The 22,083-nt window shown below is 24.8% G+C and overlaps 13 protein-coding genes across 13 annotated transcripts, besides 3 other annotated features; 6 read left to right on the top strand and 7 right to left on the bottom strand.

Annotated features, from left to right (window-relative positions):
* Positions 1-626: a repeat region.
* Positions 627-1,482: 856 nt separating this feature from the next.
* EHI_074700 (uncharacterized protein) lies at positions 1,483-2,625 on the bottom strand (the record flags this gene model as incomplete). The annotated part of the gene is made up of 1 exon (XM_644494.2): positions 1,483-2,625. The coding sequence occupies one exon, from the start codon at positions 2,623-2,625 to the stop codon at positions 1,483-1,485; it is 1,143 nt and encodes a 380-aa protein (XP_649586.2).
* A 2,440-nt stretch (positions 2,626-5,065) lies between these two features.
* EHI_074710 (uncharacterized protein) lies at positions 5,066-5,523 on the top strand (the record flags this gene model as incomplete). Its single annotated transcript, XM_644493.2, has 1 exon — positions 5,066-5,523. One exon carries the CDS (start codon positions 5,066-5,068, stop codon positions 5,267-5,269), a length of 204 nt encoding a protein of 67 aa, XP_649585.2. The 3' UTR covers positions 5,270-5,523.
* A 64-nt stretch (positions 5,524-5,587) lies between these two features.
* Positions 5,588-6,049, bottom strand: EHI_074720 (uncharacterized protein; the record flags this gene model as incomplete). Its single annotated transcript, XM_001914039.1, has 2 exons — positions 5,588-5,964; positions 6,016-6,049. The coding sequence occupies 2 exons, from the start codon at positions 6,047-6,049 to the stop codon at positions 5,588-5,590; spliced, it is 411 nt and encodes a 136-aa protein (XP_001914074.1).
* Positions 6,050-6,298: 249 nt separating this feature from the next.
* EHI_074730 (uncharacterized protein) lies at positions 6,299-7,604 on the top strand (the record flags this gene model as incomplete). Its single annotated transcript, XM_644492.1, has 2 exons — positions 6,299-6,469; positions 6,537-7,604. The coding sequence occupies 2 exons, from the start codon at positions 6,299-6,301 to the stop codon at positions 7,602-7,604; spliced, it is 1,239 nt and encodes a 412-aa protein (XP_649584.1).
* A 243-nt stretch (positions 7,605-7,847) lies between these two features.
* EHI_074740 (tyrosine kinase, putative) lies at positions 7,848-11,681 on the top strand (the record flags this gene model as incomplete). The annotated part of the gene is made up of 1 exon (XM_649578.2): positions 7,848-11,681. One exon carries the CDS (start codon positions 7,848-7,850, stop codon positions 11,679-11,681), a length of 3,834 nt encoding a protein of 1,277 aa, XP_654670.2.
* Positions 11,682-12,098: 417 nt separating this feature from the next.
* On the top strand, positions 12,099-12,731 carry EHI_074750 (Ras family GTPase; the record flags this gene model as incomplete). The annotated part of the gene is made up of 1 exon (XM_644490.1): positions 12,099-12,731. One exon carries the CDS (start codon positions 12,099-12,101, stop codon positions 12,729-12,731), a length of 633 nt encoding a protein of 210 aa, XP_649582.1.
* An 852-nt stretch (positions 12,732-13,583) lies between these two features.
* Positions 13,584-13,711: a repeat region.
* Positions 13,712-13,822: 111 nt separating this feature from the next.
* On the top strand, positions 13,823-14,719 carry EHI_074760 (protein farnesyltransferase alpha subunit, putative; the record flags this gene model as incomplete). The annotated part of the gene is made up of 1 exon (XM_644489.1): positions 13,823-14,719. The coding sequence occupies one exon, from the start codon at positions 13,823-13,825 to the stop codon at positions 14,717-14,719; it is 897 nt and encodes a 298-aa protein (XP_649581.1).
* Positions 14,720-14,934: 215 nt separating this feature from the next.
* Positions 14,935-15,510, top strand: EHI_074770 (proteasome regulatory subunit, putative; the record flags this gene model as incomplete). Its single annotated transcript, XM_644488.1, has 1 exon — positions 14,935-15,510. One exon carries the CDS (start codon positions 14,935-14,937, stop codon positions 15,508-15,510), a length of 576 nt encoding a protein of 191 aa, XP_649580.1.
* A 47-nt stretch (positions 15,511-15,557) lies between these two features.
* Positions 15,558-16,627, bottom strand: EHI_074780 (protein kinase domain containing protein; the record flags this gene model as incomplete). The annotated part of the gene is made up of 2 exons (XM_644487.1): positions 15,558-16,364; positions 16,427-16,627. The coding sequence occupies 2 exons, from the start codon at positions 16,625-16,627 to the stop codon at positions 15,558-15,560; spliced, it is 1,008 nt and encodes a 335-aa protein (XP_649579.1).
* A 192-nt stretch (positions 16,628-16,819) lies between these two features.
* Positions 16,820-17,125, bottom strand: EHI_074790 (uncharacterized protein; the record flags this gene model as incomplete). Its single annotated transcript, XM_644486.1, has 1 exon — positions 16,820-17,125. One exon carries the CDS (start codon positions 17,123-17,125, stop codon positions 16,820-16,822), a length of 306 nt encoding a protein of 101 aa, XP_649578.1.
* Positions 17,126-17,441: 316 nt separating this feature from the next.
* Positions 17,442-17,855, bottom strand: EHI_074800 (40S ribosomal protein S25, putative; the record flags this gene model as incomplete). The annotated part of the gene is made up of 1 exon (XM_644485.1): positions 17,442-17,855. One exon carries the CDS (start codon positions 17,853-17,855, stop codon positions 17,442-17,444), a length of 414 nt encoding a protein of 137 aa, XP_649577.1.
* Positions 17,856-18,159: 304 nt separating this feature from the next.
* On the bottom strand, positions 18,160-18,636 carry EHI_074810 (uncharacterized protein; the record flags this gene model as incomplete). Its single annotated transcript, XM_644484.1, has 1 exon — positions 18,160-18,636. One exon carries the CDS (start codon positions 18,634-18,636, stop codon positions 18,160-18,162), a length of 477 nt encoding a protein of 158 aa, XP_649576.1.
* A 109-nt stretch (positions 18,637-18,745) lies between these two features.
* Positions 18,746-20,077, bottom strand: EHI_074820 (uncharacterized protein; the record flags this gene model as incomplete). Its single annotated transcript, XM_644483.1, has 1 exon — positions 18,746-20,077. The coding sequence occupies one exon, from the start codon at positions 20,075-20,077 to the stop codon at positions 18,746-18,748; it is 1,332 nt and encodes a 443-aa protein (XP_649575.1).
* Positions 20,078-21,523: 1,446 nt separating this feature from the next.
* Positions 21,524-22,083: a repeat region.

Here is a 22,083-nt window from a genome sequence, read left to right on the forward strand (position 1 = left end):
CTATCTTGTATTAGACATAAAAATTCACAAATGGAAAAACATGACAATATTGGCATTATAATATTGATTAATAAGAAAAATACACTGGAAATAAATAATATAAAAACCACCATATGAAACAATGTTCAATATAAAGACATTACTATGATATGGAATATACAAATAATGCATAAAAGTGAATGACAATATCACAAAATACCAGACATATATGTATTAGATAAAAAGAATAAAACTTGTTTATTATTTGATATAACTATTGTTGAATATCACAATATTAATTGAGCCTATTGGAAGAAAAGAAATAAGTATAATGAATTAAAGAATATTCTAATGAAAATAGAAAAGTTAAAATATGGCAAAATAATTCCAGTAGTAATTTCAATAAACGGATTAATGAATAATTCAAGTAATAAATTAATTAAAGAATTAAGAATTGAGATTGACATCAAGAAAGAAATTAAAAACCTTGTCATAAAGAACGTGGTGGATGTCATGGAATACTGCTTGTATCATAATCAAACATACTCCGTAGAAATACTAGAAGAAGAAGACGAATTGATGGTATTAGTCTCTCCTTTAGGCAGTAACAATAGAAACTAATTCTATTAATACTTAATTAATTGCTTATTTTATTGGCTTTCATTTCTTCTTTTATTACTTTTTTTTCTTCTTTCTTCTACTTTCTTATTTTATTCTTTATTCATCTTCTTCTACTTCTTACTTTTATTCTTTTATATTATTCATTCTCTTCTTTTTCATTTATTTGTTTTTTCGTTGACTAAAAACTACATTTCATTTTATGACTTTCAAAATATTTCAAATAACTCACTCATTTACTTATATATTTCTCTTTATCTTATTTGTTCTTCATTTCTTTGTTCATTTCTTTGTTCATTTCTTTGTTCATTTCTTTGTTGTTTCTAAAATTTTGAATTTCAAAAATAAAGACTAAGAAGATTGAACTGAAATAATCAACAAGTAACAAACAATAAGAGATTGATTTGAATAATACAAAGCAATCATCAATACATGAAGTTGATTGTATTGAATATCTAAATAAATCAAATAGAGATTATTTGAATAAAAGAATGATGAGAAAATAAAGCACAACATGAACTTCAGTCATTGAGTTATAAATACTGCAAATATTGATTTATTATAAAAATAAAAACTTAAATTAAACATCATCATTTTCTTTAAAATACATTAGAATATGATGTATATCATGCAATACTATTTCTCTCCCAATCAAATATACTCCATAAAACTAATTAGCATTAGTATGTAACTAATCTCCACTCAGTAACGAGTATTAGAGAGTAACACATTTAGTATTTAGTTAATTTCTTTTATTGTTTTTCATTTTTAGATATTCTATTCATCACTGTTATTTAATTATTTAAAATGATTATAAATGAAGAGAAAATAAATCAGATAAAGAATAATTTAATCCTTAAGAAGATTCAACCAAAAATAAACAAGTTAATTAAAAATAGACTTGAAACAAAACATGTCATTCATTAGTTTATCAAGGAAATTGAAGACTGAGTCATCTTTCTCAATAAACTTATTTGACTGGACAATAATTACAAATACTTCTTCTTTCTTAACATAAATATAAAAAGCAATGTTATTACCATTAAATGAATGGTTTGGTACTTTATAAAAGAATTTTTCTTCAAAAGAAAGATGATGAGTAAGATAATCAAATACAAGATCTCCATATACAATATGAGCTTGTGTTGGTACGCAAAGGATAGGTTGAATAATTTCAGTTTTTTGGAAATACATAAACATGGTACCATCTTTCAAGTAGTCTTCAATGATAGAATGGAAATAATTTGATTGTACATGGAAATTACCAAGAATATTAGCTAAATCACCAAGAGCATTAATCCAATTTCGAATCATTTTAAAGAAAGGATATTCATTAAATGTTTTAATTGCAACAGGAATTAAGTCATTGCAACCTTCTAATTCACTTAAGACTAAATCTTTCCAATCTAATAATATTTTAGTACAACTCTCATACAACTTTCCAAGCTCTTTATATTCTCTCTTTTGAAGAAAAACACTACTTTGAACTAAGTTTCTTAATAACTCTAATTCATTTAATACATTTCTTTTTAATGGAACAAGACAAATATTTTGCATATCATCAATCTCTTCAATTCTCTTTTGTTCATATTCTGTAGTTCTAGAGAAAAGGGAGTTGTAAACTTCAGTTTGTTGAATATTAGCTTGTTCAAAATAATCAATTGATTTTGGTATCTTTGGTAATATTTCAATTAACCTTTTTCTCATAGTAATAATTCTTGAAATATTTGTTACGCATTGAACCAATGGAGAATCATCAGTATACAAATCACCTAATTTATTTTTTAATCCATCAAATTCTTTAACAAATGAACTGTATGAATTGAGGGGTGATCTTGGTATAAATGACAATAACGCGTAATACGACTTTTCATATTTACAATGCTCAAATAATAATCCAAATAATTTAATTATACTAACTTGTTTAATTTCTCCTTTTAAATTCCTATTTACTAATCTAGCAGACTCATCAATTAACAAATTTCCTTGAAGCACTAAGTATGCTTTCATTCTATTATCTACTTCCATGTTATTTTCTTATTCTTTAATTTTTAGTTCTTTTTATTTTGTTTTAAATCTAAAATGTTATTTATAACAATATTTATTTATAGAATTTTTAGAAAATAAAATAAAGTAAAATATGTTATTAAAAATGAAAATTATTTAATTCAGAATTTTCATATAAAAACAAAAATAATTTATTTTTAGAGAAGAACTTCAAAATCCAAGAAGAAACTAAAAAATAACAAGTTATTTATGTGTAAAATATTACTCATCATAATACTTTTTTTAACTCAAAAAGATTAGAAAAAATAGGATAAAAGCAGATATTATTTCTTTTAATATTACAGAAATAAAACAATAATTCAATGATATTAAAATTAGAAGAGAATATGTCAATGAAAGAATAAAACTTATTTCTTCATTAACCAGATTATATGATACTCTGAATAAATATCATCAACAGACTAATACTATTAAAAATGTAACTCAAAATTTAACAAATAAAAAAGGAAAACATAAACATAGAGGAGAATTTACATTTTGAATGACAGTCACAATGATGATTATATTATTATTTAGTTATGAAATATTAAATAGAAATGAACAATTCATTCAAATAATGCAAAAATGGAAATAATGTTTAGAAAATTCAAAAGATTTAATTAACAATAGAATAGAATATGATAATTTATTTAAATATTATAATAAAATCATTGAAAAAGTTAAACAAATGAATTTTCAAAGTAAATCTAATGTTAAAACAGCTTCTCAACTTTATGAACAAAAAGAAGAAATTACAAATAAACCGAGAAAAGAAAAGGATTAACTTAGAAAATTATATAAAATGAAATGTATGTCATTTTTATTTGTTTTATGATAAGTTCATATTCTAGATATCATAGCTTTATAAAAAGTTCTCTAAATACATATATTAATTACCAATATCATTTTAATCATGATATTGAGAAATTTAATATAATACTTGATGAAAATAATGATGATACTACAAACATTTCTGAATGACTATTTTAATCCAAATATATGCAAAAAAGATTAGATTTGACACTCATTTAGTTTTATTGATTTTCTGTTGATGACGTTAATTTGATTTTTAGTGGGATAGAATTAATCAGAAGATTACATTCAAGATTTTTATGTAAATTATCTCATTGAACTCCTGAAACTTTTCTTTCTGTCATAAGTACCACAAATTTATCAAGTATATCATCATTGCTCTAAGTTTGATAAGACATTTGCCCAATTTCATCAATGTTTAAATTCATGTCAATTTAAGAATCTCATTGTAGAATTTCAACACTAAACAAGACTCTTTCTATTAGGAAAATTGTTACAAATATCATTTATTTAATTATCTCAGTATTTTCTTATCTTTACAAGAATGAAAAATGAATTTACTAAAAACGTTGAAGACTTAAAAATGTTAATTTATATTTATTAAGTTGTCTGGTTATTGTGAGTTAAATGAAACAAATTGTGCAACTTATAAATATGAATAAATTATTGGATTTCCACCAAAAAAACTGCCATACCATCAGTTCATTTCTTCTATTCATTATTCACTCAATAAGGTATAATGCATAATGCTTTTATTCAATAATATTTTAATGTTTACAAAATCATTCAAAGAACAAGTATTTGTAGAACAATATGATACAAAAAATATAGAAAATTATAAAATTAATGAAAAACAAAAAAAAAACAGTGAAGATTATAAAGCAACTCAAAGAACAAAATTACTGGAACTTAACTTTTTCTTCAATAAATTAGAAGTTACACATGAATTTACCTAATAAACTGTCACAAAATGAATATTTTTATAAAACAAAAAAAGTCTTTGGAATTGATATGAAATTAACAACTAAACTTCACTAAGATGAAATTAGACTTATGCTAAAAGTACTTCATCATATCTTTGATGCATTAGAAGTTACCGCTTCATCAACAGAAAATAGTATTAAATTAAGTTGTAACGTAATAGAATTTGATGAATTAATTTACAAGATTGATGGTGGTAAAGCTATTAATTGTAATAGAAGAGACGCTCTTCTTCTTTATAATTTCATAAAGAAATATTGCTCTGGACTACCAAATAAACTTCTGTGAAAATTATAAATAACTAGAGACACCATTAATATTCAAAGTATTTTACAAATTTTGGATAAATCATATTTAGCATTTATTGAGAAATATTCAGAGTTTTAATATTGATCACAGATAGTTTTAAAGAAAATTCAATGAATGTTTAAAGTTTATTCAAAGTAATTTCTCCTTCTATTTATCCAAGTGATACAATATAATTTAATATAGAAAAGTTAACTCAACCCGTTAAATTTATTATAGAGCATTATAACATTGTCTTTGGATCAATTAAAACAGAAATAAATCAACTTTATAAAGGTAGAGAGAAACTGAACGATTAAAATGGTTAAAATTTGAAAGTAAAATGTTACAAGATTCTTTAAGCGATAGAGACACTTATGTTTCATGTTTATTTGAATCAACAAAAGAAAATTCAATAATCCATCCTAATGCTTATTTTAATATCTTAAAACAAGGAGAAGCAGAGATTGAAGAAGGAAAGAAAACATATAAAAGATGGATTGGATTAAAAAACAAAATAATGATGTTATTTAAAGAGAAAAGATAAGCTAAAGCAGAAATTGCCATAATATTATTTGATTGTTTTGTTACTGAAACTACGAAAGAAATTGTACTTAATATTTGGTTGAATGAAAAACAATGCAATTCAATTACATTCATGAATAATCACAAAAAATGGATAAAATTAATTAAATCATGTTTGAAACCAGATGCAAAATAATAGAAAATGAATTTTAATTCATTTCTTTCCATTAAATATTATTAAAATATGGTTATATTAATTTATAATTTATTTTAAGGATTGTGTTAATGTAATTCTATTCATTTTCAAAGATTAGTTTAAATACTATAATATTATATAATACTAATTAGCTTCTGTATGTTGTGAATGACTATTCACATTTCTAAACTTACATAAAACAATAATAACAACAAAAGCTGATGATGTTATAAATGATAAAATACTTGTTACTAATCCAAAAACCCCAGTCATAAAAAAAGTTAAACAAGACATAACAATAAACCATACTAAACATACAACTCCATTTTCTAATATTAATGGAATAAATGGAACTGAACGCACTATTCCAAATCCTGAAATTAATACAGTAACTAATCCACATACTAATAATACAACTGCAACTAATACAACTGCTAATGTTGGGTTTGTTTGTAGTCCATCAACTTTAAATGACTCAGGCTTATTATTAACAAAGTGTAATAACCCAGTTAATGTTAGTACTACTTTATTATTCCTTATTTAAAGTTTTTGATCAAAATAACTTAACAAACAAATGCCTATTACGCATAACCAAACAAGAAACATATTTTTAAGAAATATACCTATATTCATGGTGGTTCTAAACACCAACAATTGTTTAAATTAAAGTTCTCATTATTATCACCCCTTCTATTTATTCTTTGTCTCTTTTTCTTTTTCATTCCAAAATCTCCAGGTGTTTTTTATTTTTCTTTCCCCATTTCTTCATTATTTCATTTTAACAAAACAAGTAATGTTATAAATATCAAACTATTATTGAGATCTTATCAGAAAAACTTGAGGTAATAGTTTATAATGTCTGACAATGAAACTATTCCTAAAGACACTAATATTGAACAAAAAAAACCAACCATAGATTATTTCTTTTTTGTTCATGGATTATTGTCACTATCTATAAATCCAAAAGAACATTGGGCACCATTTGCTAATGCATTAAAAAATGAATTACAAACAAATTATATAATGGTTTGTTGTTAAAGATAAGATGTTATTGGTTATAATAATAAATGACAATAAGAATTTACAAGTTTAGAGATATTGTAGTTGTAATAGTGAAAGAGTAAAAACCTTAGACGGTATTGAAGTTGGTGGTTTGCGTATAGCAAATGAAATCTGTGGATGTTTAAAAAGTAACCAACAAAAGAGAGGAGATGAAAAGTATAGAATTCATTTTATTGGTCATTCTCTTGGTGGGTTATATCTTCGATTTGCAATACCTATTTTATTTAAACGTGGTATCTTTAATAATTTAAATTGGATTCCATTTAGTTTCATGACATTAGAAACTCCTCATCTTGGAGTTCAAAAACCATTGAATAATGGAAGTTTTGATAGTATGTATAGGGTTATATCAGATGTTGTTTTTGAAGGTTTAACAATGAATGAGTTACAGCTCCAAGACAAACCATTTCCACCATACGACCCAACTTGTTTAAAAGAATATCCACTATTATTAAGAATGGTTGAAAATGATGTTATTGCTCCATTAAACAAATTCAAACACCTTACATTAATCCAAAATATTAGATTTTCTTTTCAAGTACCATACGTATCAGCTTCAATTGATAGGGCAATTCCTTATGACCGAGAATTTCTTAAAGACCAATTCTTATTAGATGGTTTTGATTTTCCTAGTCAGTACAATGACATAATGAGTGGGTGTAATAAACACTATCAACTACAAGATGAAAGAGGTGAAGTTTTTGAAGAAAGAATTGACGGTTGTGTAGTTTATGATCGTATTGTAAAACAATTAAATACATTAAAATGGAGAAGACTAAATGTTCATTTTAGAACTAAATCATCAGACGCTCATATGTTCATTATGGGGCAAATGAATAGAAAGAGAATATTTAAAAATTGGGGAAATGATGACGTTACTTCATACCTTGATACTTTATGCAAATTAATTAAACGAGACATTGACATTGAAAATGGTGATATTGAAATACTCTCCCTACAACAAGATGGATCTGATTCACAAGAGATTGTTCAAAATTCAAATTCCTCTACTGAAGAAAAGTTAATTGACATACAAAACCCAGAAACTCTACCCTTAAAAGATGAAAAAGAAGAAACAAGCCACCCACAAATACTTTAATTGTTATTCTTTTTTATTAATATATTAATATATTTTTACCAAAAAATAATTATGAAAAATAGAAAATAAAAGTTTTATTGTTTATAGAACCATATTATTAAGCTGACTATGAAAGAAATTATTGTTTTTTGATTTATCTGTAAAATTTGCCTAAGAAAATGATTTATTCACTAATAACTTCTGATAACTTAATAATAGAAATATTCTACATCTTAAAAATTTACTTCTTTTTTCCATTTTATCATGTATCTTATGTTTATTTTATTAATACTAATGAGTTGCGTCTATGGATCTTGTGATTTAAATTGTATCAAGTGTGAACAAAATATTTGCACTTTGTGTGATGATGGTTTTACTTTAGATAATGAAGGTTCTTGTGTACAATGTTTGGATTATTGCAAAACATGTTCTTCAAATTCAATGTGTAACTCTTGTATTAATAATTATTATCTTAAAGACAACTCATGTGTTTCTTGTGATACTAAATCAAACTGCAAAACATGTTCTACTGATTCTAATGCGTGTTTAGTTTGTGAATATGGATATTATCCAAATGGAAGTGGATGTTCAACATGTGCTTCAAAAAATTGTGGAGATGATTGCAATACTTCCAATGGAATATGTACTACATGTATTAATAATTATTATCCCATAAATGGTATTTGTAAATCTTGTGATACTAAATCAAACTGCAAAACATGTTCTACTGATTCTAATGCGTGTTTAGTTTGTGAATATGGATATTATCCAAATGGAAGTGGATGTTCAACATGTGCTTCAAAAAATTGTGGAGATGATTGCAATACTTCCAATGGAATATGTACTACATGCATTAATAATTATTATCCCATAAATGGTATTTGTAAATCTTGTTCTACTCTTGACTCAAATTGTCAAAGCTGCTCTGATAAAACTAGAATTTGCTTAAAATGTCAAAGAGGATTTAACTTAGCGAGTAATCAAACTAAATGTATTAAATGTGAGAATAATATTGGTTGTGAATTTTGTGACTCAACATCTGCAAAGTGTGGTGCATGTAAAGACAAGTATTACTTAAACCCATCTTCTCATCTTTGTGTTGCATGTCCATCACATTGCATGAAATGTGTTTCTGGTAGTAAGTGCATTTCATGTGAAGACTCTTATATACTTTATCAAGGCTTGTGTGTTCAAAAAGTTTGTGATACTACACCAATAGAAAATATTGATACTGTATGTAGTGAAAATTGTAACTCTCTAATAACAGACAAACCAAAATGTTCACATATAGATACACCAGTTGATGCATGTGACAAAAGTAAACAACAATTAAATTATGAAGAATGTATTCTTTGTAGAGATGGATATTTATTGAATTCTAACAATTGTATTGAACAGTCAAATTATGTACAATGTAATAGAGAAGTTTGCTTTACTAAAGAAGGGTTTTACCAAGATGTCTCTTCAAAAGAGATTAAATCATGTCTTAATGAGTTTGAAGTTGGTAGCACTTCTTTATGTAGAATATATAAAGAGAAAGTATATCCTCTTAAATGCTCAGATAAATACTATTATATAAATAGATATTTAGACTCAGTCCAATGTGTTTCATCAATACCAAATTGTAAAAAATATATTGGAAATGAATGTGTTGAGTGTGAGTCTCATTATTACATTAATGAAGGTATTTGTTCTCCTTGTAGTGAAGAATGTTTAGAGTGTGAAGGAAGTGCAAATACTTGTATTTCATGTGACATCACAAAAAGATATAAAACCAACCAAACTTGTAAATTAAGAACGGTTAATGGGGTTAACATATGCGAAAGAATTGATGTTAATTTAACAACTTGTACAATGTGTGGTGAAAGTTATTATTTAAGTGATACTGGTGAATGTATTGAACCTGTAATCTCTAAATGTGCTAAACAAATTGGGACTAATTGTGAAAAATGTGTTAGGTCATTTGTTAAGAAGGATAATGAATGTGTTAAGTGTGATGGTAGTGTTATAAATGGAAATTGTTATTATCCAGTAGGATTGAAAAGTAATATTAAGACAGAGATAGAAAATAGTTGTTTGGTAAGAAATGAAATTGGGTGTATTCGTTGTAAAATTGGATATTATCTTGATCCTACTACTTCAACGTGTAGAACTTGTAAAGAAGAGTGTACTTCTTGTATATCCTTAAGTCAGTGTAATTCATGTAAATCAGGATATTATTCAATTAATGGTGATTGTATTTTGTCAGCAGGGAATTGTGATAGATTTATTGTAGGTAATACTCAAAGTTGTTTAGAATGTAAAGAAGGGTATTACCGAAATTCTTCATTAATGTGTGATGTATGTCCAGAAGGATGTCGTTGTGTAAATCCTGATTTTTGTACCTCATGTTTTAGTGGATATTTCAAGACTCCTGATATGCTTTGGTGTGAGTCAACAACTAGTCTAACTCATTGCACTAATATCACAACAGAAGGTTGTATAAAATGTGAAGAAGGTACATACCTTTCTAATGGGAGATGTATAAAATGTGGAACAGGATGTAAAACATGCAAAACAAGTGGAGATAATTCATGTACTTCATGTAAAGAAGGATTTATCAGGTCATCAGAAAGAAAAATGTTTTCATGTACATATTATACTAATGTTTCAAATTGTTTAAAGGAAGAGAATGAACATTGTGTTTTATGTTCTAGAAAATACAAATTGAGTGATAACAGATTAAGTTGTGAAGAAAAGTCAATGACAGGTATAATTGTTGGATGTGTTTTAGCATGTATTGTTATAATGTTAATTATTGTTACGATAATATCATTAATTCTTTTCATTAGAATAGAACGTAATATAAGAAAAAGAAATTCAGAAAAAATTTGTGCTTTTAAGATGAAATATAGTAATTTACATTTCTCCAGTATTAATGAAAAGTCATCATTAGTAACAAATAAAAACATTATTCGATTTGACCTTGATAATGAAGTGCTTCCAGTAGGTAAAGAATCAAGAGATTTGTTTTGTATTGGTAATAAAGGAATTAATAAAATTAAAATCCAAGTCACTTTAAAAAAATCAAATGACAAATATTTATTGGATATTCAACCATCATTGGTTATACTTGATGGAGGGTATGCGTGTGAATTTGAAATTTTTATTCAACCATTGTGCACAACAAAGATAAAAGACAAATTGTCTCTTATTAGTTTTGATATGAAAGAAGGAATTGAAACTTTTAGTAGTATTATTATTAGAACCGAAACAGAAATTACTACAAGACTAGATTATGATGAGTTGGTTCAAGAAAAAAAAATAGGTGAAGGTTCATTTGGGGTTGTCTTTAAAGGAACGTACAGAGGGCGTGTTGTTGCTATAAAAAAATTAAAAGAGTCACAAAGTTCTGAAAAGGCATTGACTGAGTTTGAAAAAGAAGCTACTATGTTGGATAAGTTTAGAAGTGACTATATCATTCATTTTTATGGTGCAATATTTATTCCAAATAAGATTTGTTTAGTAACAGAATATGCATACTATGGATCGCTTCGTGATTTAATTGAGAAAAGGAGTCGCAACTATGTATCACATCATTTAAGATTGAAAATCTTATTAGATGCCTCAAAAGGGATTCAGTATCTACATGAAAATGAAATGCTACACCGTGATATAAAACCAGACAATGTTTTAGTATTATCACTGGATGATAACGTTAATATTAATGCTAAATTAACTGATTTTGGGTCATCAAGAAATGTAAATTTATTAATGACAAACATGACATTCACCAAAGGAGTTGGAACACCTTCTTATATGGCTCCTGAAATATTAAATAGATTAAAATATAAAATGCCAGCAGACATTTATTCATTTGGTATGACAATGTACTCTGTATTAAATTGGTCAGAACCTTTTCCAAAACAAAGTTTTAAGTTTGCGTGGGATGTTGCAGAGTTTATTGAGTCAGGAAAACATTTACCTCAATACAATATAAAAGATGAGGAGTATGCTTTGATAATGAGGTGCTGGGAAAATAATCCCAAGTCCAGAGAAGTTATAGAGAATGTTGTTAAAGACTTAGAAGTTCTTGTTAACAACCCTAATAACATATAAAAGAGTTATATTAAAATGGCTTAATTCTTATCACCACTTCTTTGTATATTTATGAACCTGACTTGATTAAGCCAACTTACTAAAATAATTTCATTGCTTGAAAACAAGAATAAAAAAGAAACAACTAAACGTTCAAACGAGAAATAAAAAAAGAAATTAATTAAAAACTGTATAATGAAAAAAAAATTTAATATGGAGCAAAAAACTTAATATAATATTCTTTTTGTTGTTTATGTTTAAAGAAAAAAAAAAGGTGAAGTTTATGACATAACTAAAAATAAGATATTAAAAAGCATAAGAAGAAATTATTAACTTAAAATAGAAATTCTGGAAAAAAGTCAGAGTGAAGTTTGAGATATTGATTTGCACTATAAAAACGATGAACTAATACATTTATTTCATTAATTCAAATAAAATATGAGTTTAAAAAGAATTGTTATGCTTGGAACTGGTGCAGTTGGAAAATCTGCAATTACATTACAATATGTTTCACATTACTTTGCTAGTGATTATAATCCTACTATTGAAGATTCATTTAGAACTTCTATTACTATTGGAGATGATAATTATCCAATAGAAATATTAGACACTGCTGGTCAAGAAGAATTTGATGCTTTAAAAGATACATACATTAGAAGTGGTGATGGATTTGCAATTGTTTATTCTATAACATCATTAAATACTTTCTTAGAAGCTAATGAAATTAGAGAACGTATTTATCGAGTTCTTGACAAAGATCCTAGTCAACATATCCCTATTTGTTTAGTTGGTAATAAAAGTGATTTAGAAAGTGAACGTATTGTATCAAAAGAACAGGCTGAAGAATTGGCTTGTTTATGGGGTATTTCATTTATTGAGACAAGTGCTAAAAAGAAATCAAATATCAATGAGTTATATCAAATTATAATGAAAGACATTATTGATACAAAAACGAAAGAAGATGAAGAAAAAAAGAGGCTTGAAGAACATGAATCAATTACTAAAAAGTCATCAAAAAAACAAAGGGATGGTAAAAAGTTTTATAAGAAAATTGGATGTTCTGTTATGTAAGAACATTTATCTTTTACATTTATAAAGAAGATGGTTTAGACTATCAATTTACATAGCCTTGTTGCTTTTATTCAATATTTTTTTAAATTTATTATTATTCTTTTATTAAAATAAGTTAATGATAATGAGGGAATGAGTCATAAAGGTTGTTAATTAAAAGAAGTTAAGTTATATTAAATAATAAAATATCTTTGAAGATTATTAATTTGATCTAATTAACAAAATTTACATTGCCTTTGTATTGCTATAAAAAACAAAATATTACCTAAACTTACCTACTTTATCAATAAACACAAAGACAAAATGCACTAGAGCATTATTTAATCAAAAAGAGCATACCTATTAAGATATATCCCAATAAATAATTTTGAAAGTATTTAATAAATAAATAACTTGACTAAAATGACTTTTAAAGAAAAGACTATTGTTTTATTTAAAATGAAAATAAACTTTATTTTCAATTTTATAGTTTTTAACAAACCAATAAAATAGGAAATAAAGAAAATAAAAAAAAAATGATAAAACAAAATAATAATAAAAAGATGATAATTAAATGTTAATAAAATTGTCATTTATTCATTGTTTTATTACTATTATATTATTGTTTTTTTTTTCATTCCTCTTTCTAAGTATTTCTTCTTTGATGATTATTTAATTTTAATAAATTTCTTCTTTCTTTCTTATTTTATAATGAATATTTCATTATTATTCTATTATATCTAATTTCATTTATTATTAATATCATCATTTATATCTTTTTCTTTTGTTAGTATTCCATACTTATTTCTAGTTTCATATTAATAAATACTAATTCTTCTATTATAATAATTAATTTCCCATCAGAATAATTCACTACATTCTTTACAACAGTGAATAATACATTTTCTATTCAAAGACAACATCATAACCAGATAATAACTGATAATTCAAGACTTGAATTTGTTTTAGGGTTTGTATGATGTTTTTGATATACCAACTTTAAATCTAAAGTGAAACATCTTATAATAAATACAATAAAATTTCTATTTGTTAGTTCTATCATCTTTTTATCATAATAAAAGAACTATAAAAATAATAAAAACAATTCATTAATGGAAGAAGACGAAGAAATCACATTTGATTCAACAAAATATTCTGACATTGAACCAATTTATTGTACAACTCCACCAGTATGTTCCATTAACTATTCAAAAATTTTTAAAGAAGTAATGGGATATTATAGAGCATTAATGGCTAAAGGAGAACTATCAGAGAGAGCGTTAGAAATTACAGGTAAAGTGATTGAAATGAATAGTGCAGATTATAGTGCATGGTATTATAGAAGGAGAATATTAAAAAAAATGGAAGGAACTTTTGATGTAAATAAAGAGTATGAATTTATTGAAGACTTAGGAGATAGTGTTTGTAAAAACTATCAAGTTTGGGGTCATAGACAATATCTTGTTGGATTGACTGGTAATTATCTTAAAGAGTTGGATTTTACTGATAAAATGCTTGAAGATGATAATAAAAACTATCATTGTTGGAGTCATAGAGTTTGGGTATGTAATAAATTTAATTGTTGGGTTGGTGAATTAGCATATACCCAAAAAATGATTGAAAAAGATATTAGAAATAACTCTGCTTGGAGTCATAGATTTTATACTCTCAAGTCATTAAATTTATTAAATGACTTAAACCAATTAAAAGGAGAGTTTAATGTTATTGAAAAATCATTACACCAATCATCTAATAATGAATCTGTATGGACTTATTTAACTGGTTTATATGAAAATAGTCAAAATATTGAATTTAAACGTGAATGTGAATCTTTTGTTGAAAGAATGATTACTGAACGTCAATTTTGTGTTTATGCAAAAATGGCTTATGTCAATATTTTTAAGTCTTCTCCAAAGTGTGTTGAATTAGTTTTAGAATTACGTGATCGCTTAGACCTTGCTCATCAAAGTTATTGGGATTGGTATTTAACAAAAATTACTAATCATTAATATTTCTTATTTTTGTTCTTTATTTTAAATTGTTTTCTCTTCTTAATTTTTCCTTGTTTTAACCATTCAAAATTATTTTTTGTTATTTATTGAATCTTTGCTTTTTTTTTATTTTGTTTTTTTTTTGTTTAATTATAAAATATTGTTATATATATCGAAATAAACTAAGAAAAAGAATTTAGTTAAACAACAAAATTCAGTAATAAAATACACAGATGGAACACATCAAAGAATTACAAAAAGAACGTGTAAGAATGGAAAAAAGACTTGAGGAATTAACAAAATATTTAAACTCTCCAGGAATCAAAGACTTCAAAGAAGTAGATGAAGAAGGATATCCAAATCCAGATAGTGAGATGATTATATCTTTAAGAAAGATTAAGCATGAATTTAATTGTCTTGAAACAGACTATAAAAACTTAATGAATGACCTAACTCAATCACTATATCAAATTCATGAAGAAGCGTTACGTTATGAACAAAATAACCAACAAGGAGAAAAAATAACATACGATGTTCAACCACTAGCTATTATTAAAAAAATTGATTGTGATTCTCCAGCAGAAAAAGCTGGTTTACAAGAAGGAGATATTATTATAGCTTTTGGTGGATATAAACTAAAATCTGGTGATATGCCACTACAAAAAATAGCAGAAATTACTAACCAATATAGTGGCACAAATGGAATTGAAATTGACGTAACAAGAAAAGGAGAAATATTAAGAACAAAATTATATCCAGACCAATACAATGAACATACTCATTGTGGATTTTTTATAATTCCTTACTAAATAATTCATACACATAAAAAATTAAATTGAATTAAAAATCAGTAAATTTAATTTAAAAGAACTTTTTTTGATTGTGCTTCTTTTAATTCACTTTCAGTAAAAGTAATACCAACTCTTGCTTCTGCATGAAAAGGATGTCCCATTAACTGAATTCCTGTTGGTCTTTGATAAGGATTATATTTGAGTACGGAGTTAAGTAATTCAATTAATCCTTGAGGGTATGAATAAACAGATAATACAGAATCTATTCCAATACCAGTTACTTGAGGTGTTCTAAATACAGAAGTATTTCTGTTCATAGCATAAATTTGTTCTGCTGATGGATTACCTAATACTTTCATAATTTTTTTTAATTGATCAGTACTATTATCACCTCTAAACAATGGCTTTCTCATTACCATTTCTGCAACAACACAACCAAATGCCCAGATATCAACAGCAGTAGAATAATGTGTACAATCAAATATTAGTTCAGGTGCTCTATAATACCGAGAACAAATATAACTTATACTAGATCCTTTAGGGTCAAGTTGTTTTGCACTTCCAAAATCACATAATTTTAAAGTATTATTGTCTAAGTCAATCAATACATTTTGAGGTTTAATATCTCTGTGGCATATTCCCAATGAATGAATATAAGTTAATGACCGAATAAGTTGAAACGAAAATGATTTGATTTGTATATTTTCTAATTTCTTTTCAGAAATTACTTGATATAAATTATAAGGCATATAATCCATAACAATATTTAAAATATAATCATCTTTATTATTTGGTATTTTTGAGAAAAATGAGTCTTTTAATTCCAATACATTGACATGATGTAATAATTCCATAATAGGTAATTCTCTATTCTATTTTAATTACTTTTTTATTGTTTTTTTCTTTAAGAACAGAATTACTATTTATAACAAACTTTATAATGATGGTCTTGAACAACACGTTTTAATGCAACTATTTCTCCTTTAGAATCTTTTGCAACAACAACAATTCCAAAAGTTCCAAATCCAACAATATCATCAACTTTATATTCATTTTTTTCTGATACTAATGTTAATCCTTTTTGTTCTCCAAAGATAGCTAATGGATTATTTTTGTGATTACTATGCATAGTCATATCGTTTTATTTTTTTAAGTAATTTTTATTTCTTTTTTATTCTTAAAAATAAAGTCAATTTCTTATTAAACCCTTCTATTATCTTAAAACATCTTAAAACAAATTTCTTCTTGTTTGAACCAAACACACCATTCGTTGCATTTTAAACATTAACGAAATTTTTGTATTAATCTTAGATTCACTTGTATTAAATTAGATATAAATTAAAAAGGAGCTTTCAGTGTCTATAAGATATACATTTCTTTCTTCAAAGTAGAAAGAAAAAGTTATATTATCCCCTTCTCCACTTCTATTACAAAACTTTTTGGTTAGTTTACTTACTTCATTATTATGTGATACAAATATACACCAATTAAGATCATTACAATATCCAAATAACTTATTATTTGTAGTTTTAAAAAGGAGTGTAACATGTTGTTTTCTACATAAAAAATTTATAATATACCTTTGTTCTACTTGCTGTGAATTACTGTTATAAATAACTTTAAATTGAATCATTCTAGTTTATTCTTGTAAATACAAAATTTTACTATAAAATTGACTTTCTTTAAATGTAATATTATTTATTTTAGATTTTCTTAGTGTAGATATTGAATAATTATTAAGTATTAATACAATTAATTCAAATAATTTAATGAATTGACATATAAACTGGTAGATAATATTATCATATAAAAAATACAAAGACATTTTTTAAAATTAGCAGTAATTTAATTCATTTCTTTCTTATTTTCATTGAACATCAAAATAATTCTTTTTATGATAAAAAAAAATGTTAAAACAATAAAAAATATCACCTTTAATTTACTAAAAATTAAGCTTTAACTTGTTTCTTTGAACCTTTAGCTGGTTTCTTTTCAGCTTCAGTTGGAGCAGCAGCAGCGTGTTTAGCTGATCTAGTATAGATCCAAATGTGATTATCAACTTTAACTGGAACAATTAATTCTTTCTTTTCAAGGTCTTTAAGAAGAATTTTAGCAAGGGAACAAGTAATTTTCATTCTATCAGCAACAACAGCTGGTGTAATAACTTTCATTGATGGAACTTCCTTAGTACATTTATCAAGGGTAGCTTTATCAAATAAAACAGCATTGTTTAACTTTTCCTTGACTTTAGTTTTGGACCATGATTTCTTTGGAGCTTTTCCTCCTGATGATTTTTTTGGTTTAGTCAAAGCACCTTTCTTTCCTGAAGCAGCTCCTTTTCCTTTAGCGTCCTTGGGTGGCATGAATCTGACAATCCAATTTCTTGTTCTTTTTTTGTTTTTAGTAATTTTTATTAAACTATAATTTTATTTAAACTATTTAAACCCTTTTTCTGAAATTATTATAAATATAATTGTTTTTTATTAAATTTATTATTTTCTTATGATAACCACAATAATCAACTTTAATACTATTCTTTATCTTATAACAAATTTTTGAATCAAAATTTGTACAATAATTCTTTCTTAATCAATTTTCATTTCTTAAAAATTTTATGTATTTGAAATTGTATATGAAATAAATTGTATAATAATTACTTAGTTTCAATCAAAAATCATTCTCATAAACAGATGATGTATTTTCTTGTTCAGAAACATTTTTCGAACTAATAGGGGTAACTTGGCATGTTCTAGTTTGTATATTTGGTGAAGAAGATTTATTTGCAGCTTTTACACGAGAAAGTATTCCACTCAATCTTACATTTGTTTTACCTCCCATAGCACTCATAATCATTCCACTATTTTCTCTACTTTCACGTTTAAATTTTACAGAAACGTCTCTTCGTGTGATATGATCACCAAGTCGTTTTTGGATTTTTTCAAAATCTGTTCCAAAGATTTTTAGAGCTTGATAGAATTGATAAGTTTCCTCAGTAGACCAAACGTGATTTTTCTTTCGTTCTACATTATCAGTTTTACGGTGTTGTTGGATAACTTCAGTTACCCCTTTTGGTTTTTTTTCATTATCTTCAAAATGTCCAACACAATATTCATCTTCGAATTTAAGTTGAACAGGACGAGACATTAATGTGTTTTTTTAAGATTTTCAAATAAACCTTTTTTTCTTATTAAGAATAAAATATTTTATTATATTTTATAGTTTTATTTTAAAAAAGGAGAAGATGTTATTTTGTTTATAAAGTTAGTTTTTCAATTAAAGAAGAACATAAAGAATTAAGTGATGTATATTTAAGAATTGACACATCTTCTTCTTCTTGATTTGAAGTTGCACAAATAATTGGGATTGTAGGATATAATGATTTAATTGTATCTCTATTTAATTTAATTAATTGATCATCAATAAGAATAATATAATTAGGAATTATTTCTCTTTTAATTCCTTCCCAAAAATCAATACAATTAAATGAAGAAATATCACTATTTAATTTTTCATTTAAATGTTCCAAATTTGACAAGACGAAAATAAATTGATTTTTTTGACTACAATCTTCTTCTTTCTTTTCGTTTTGTTTTGTTAAATTAATATCTTTTTCTTCTTCAACTTTTTTATCAGTTTTAATTGATTCATTAATTAATTGAGATGAGTTGATTTGTTTTTTTAAATTTTCTTGAATATCATCAAATTCATATTCTAAACTTGAGATATGTTGTTGAATTTCTGATAATTGATGAGTTAAATCTTCATAATTTTTATTTTGTTGTTCAATTTTATTATTATTATCTATTACTTGAATTTCATGTAAATTATCTTCTTGAAAAGAAGATAATTTTTGTGATTGGTTTTGAGAGATTTGATTAATAGAATTTGTAAGATCTTTAATTGTAGCATTAATAGCATCTAATTTTTCATTAAAATATGACTCATTACATTTTAATAACATTTTTTGTTCTAATTCATTTATTTTATTATTTTGTTTTATTTGAACTTCTTCAATGTTTGTTTTATCTTTAATATGATTTTCTTTTAATTCTACTAAACTAGAAGTATTTTGACTAACACTATTATTTAGTTTATTTATTTGTATTTTTAGTTCATTCAATAAATAATCTAAATCATTATTTTCATTTATTTCTTGTTCTTTTTGTTGTAATAAGTCATCACTTTTTTCTAAAGAAGAAGAAAGAATAGAAACATTATTTGTTGTTTGTTGTGTACTATCATTTTCCTCTTTTTTTTCTTCTTCATTAATTTTTTCAGTGTTATATATCGCAAATTTTGTTTGTGGTTTTGAACTTATTAAATTTTCATTTCTTAAACGAATTTCTTCTTGTCTTCCATCAAGAAACTGAAAAGTAATAATTGTAGAATCTCCTAAATACATAATTTTCGAAACCTTGGTAATGCTTTGAGGTGTAACTTTTCCAAATAACCTTAATATACCAGAATATGTATTTGTTTCATGTTTTAAAGTTACTTTAAATGAATTTAAATATCCTTTTGTATTTTCAGCCATAACATCTATAACATCATTATTATATTTCAATGTTACTGTAATTTCGGTCATTAATAATTTTTTAGTTCTTTAAAATAGTTTTATTTTATTAAAAAAAATTATAAAAAATTCTTTCAAAAACGCATTTATTTTGTTTTTTGTTTTACATAATGATGTTTTAATAAGTCTTTTATACAAATTAAATTGTATTAGATAAAACAATACATTAAAGACGGTATTATGTTAATACTTCTAGTATTATGTTATCTTTTTAATAAAACAACAAAAAAGAATTTAAACGTCTTTATTTAACTATGTTAAATGATTCATAAAGTCATTTATTTTTAATTTATTTGAGTAAAGAAATAATAGAATGAACAATTTATTAGTATCTAGAAAAAGAGTGGCAGTTATTACTGTTGTAGAAATTTTCTTTTACTTTCTGGAAATATTTTATTTATTTGTGGTATTTTCCATGTGATGGGTGTTCAACAAGCATTTGCATTTTTCTTTCTTGGTGGTTGATAATATTATTTAAATTTACATTCATTGTATTATTAAATCTCTTTGATTTTGTTTATTATCGGTATTAAAGAGAATGGATTTGAAATGTAATGAATAATATTATTAATTATCTTAGCAACTTTATTCTTGTTGTACTTGCATTTTTAAGAAGATTTCCATATCTAGTAAAATTTTTGAATATAGGACATATTAAACAATTTATTGACGAAACTTTATGGGAGTGTTGTTTACCAGAATAAATGACTTTATTAAATTCATATTAAAATTGATTTGTATTTCTTCGTTTTAATAGAAGTTAAATGGAATATGAATTTAAATTAAATAGATAAAAATAAGTATTAATAGAATTCTTATATATTATTTTTAAATTTGGAGTTAAACAATATCATAATATGATATACACCATATTCTAATGTATTTTAAAGAAAATGATGATGTTTAATTTAAGTTTTTATTTTTATAATAAATCAATATTTGCAGTATTTATAACTCAATGACTGAAGTTCATGTTGTGCTTTATTTTCTCATCATTCTTTTATTCAAATAATCTCTATTTGATTTATTTAGATATTCAATACAATCAACTTCATGTATTGATGATTGCTTTGTATTATTCAAATCAATCTCTTATTGTTTGTTACTTGTTGATTATTTCAGTTCAATCTTCTTAGTCTTTATTTTTGAAATTCAAAATTTTAGAAACAACAAAGAAATGAACAAAGAAATGAACAAAGAAATGAACAAAGAAATGAAGAACAAATAAGATAAAGAGAAATATATAAGTAAATGAGTGAGTTATTTGAAATATTTTGAAAGTCATAAAATGAAATGTAGTTTTTAGTCAACGAAAAAACAAATAAATGAAAAAGAAGAGAATGAATAATATAAAAGAATAAAAGTAAGAAGTAGAAGAAGATGAATAAAGAATAAAATAAGAAAGTAGAAGAAAGAAGAAAAAAAAGTAATAAAAGAAGAAATGAAAGACAATAAAATAAGCAATTAATTAAGTATTAATAGAATTAGTTTCTATTGTTACTGCCTAAAGGAGAGACTAATACCATCAATTCGTCTTCTTCTTCTAGTATTTCTACGGAGTATGTTTGATTATGATACAAGCAGTATTCCATGACATCCACCACGTTCTTTATGACAAGGTTTTTAATTTCTTTCTTGATGTCAATCTCAATTCTTAATTCTTTAATTAATTTATTACTTGAATTATTCATTAATCCGTTTATTGAAATTACTACTGGAATTATTTTGCCATATTTTAACTTTTCTATTTTCATTAGAATATTCTTTAATTCATTATACTTATTTCTTTTCTTCCAATAGGCTCAATTAATATTGTGATATTCAACAATAGTTATATCAAATAATAAACAAGTTTTATTCTTTTTATCTAATACATATATGTCTGGTATTTTGTGATATTGTCATTCACTTTTATGCATTATTTGTATATTCCATATCATAGTAATGTCTTTATATTGAACATTGTTTCATATGGTGGTTTTTATATTATTTATTTCCCAGTGTATTTTCTTATTAAT

Source organism: Entamoeba histolytica, genomic scaffold (assembly GCF_000208925.1).
Source record: "Entamoeba histolytica HM-1:IMSS scf_1104750517431 genomic scaffold, whole genome shotgun sequence".
Classification (NCBI taxonomy): domain Eukaryota; phylum Evosea; order Mastigamoebida; family Endamoebidae; genus Entamoeba; species Entamoeba histolytica.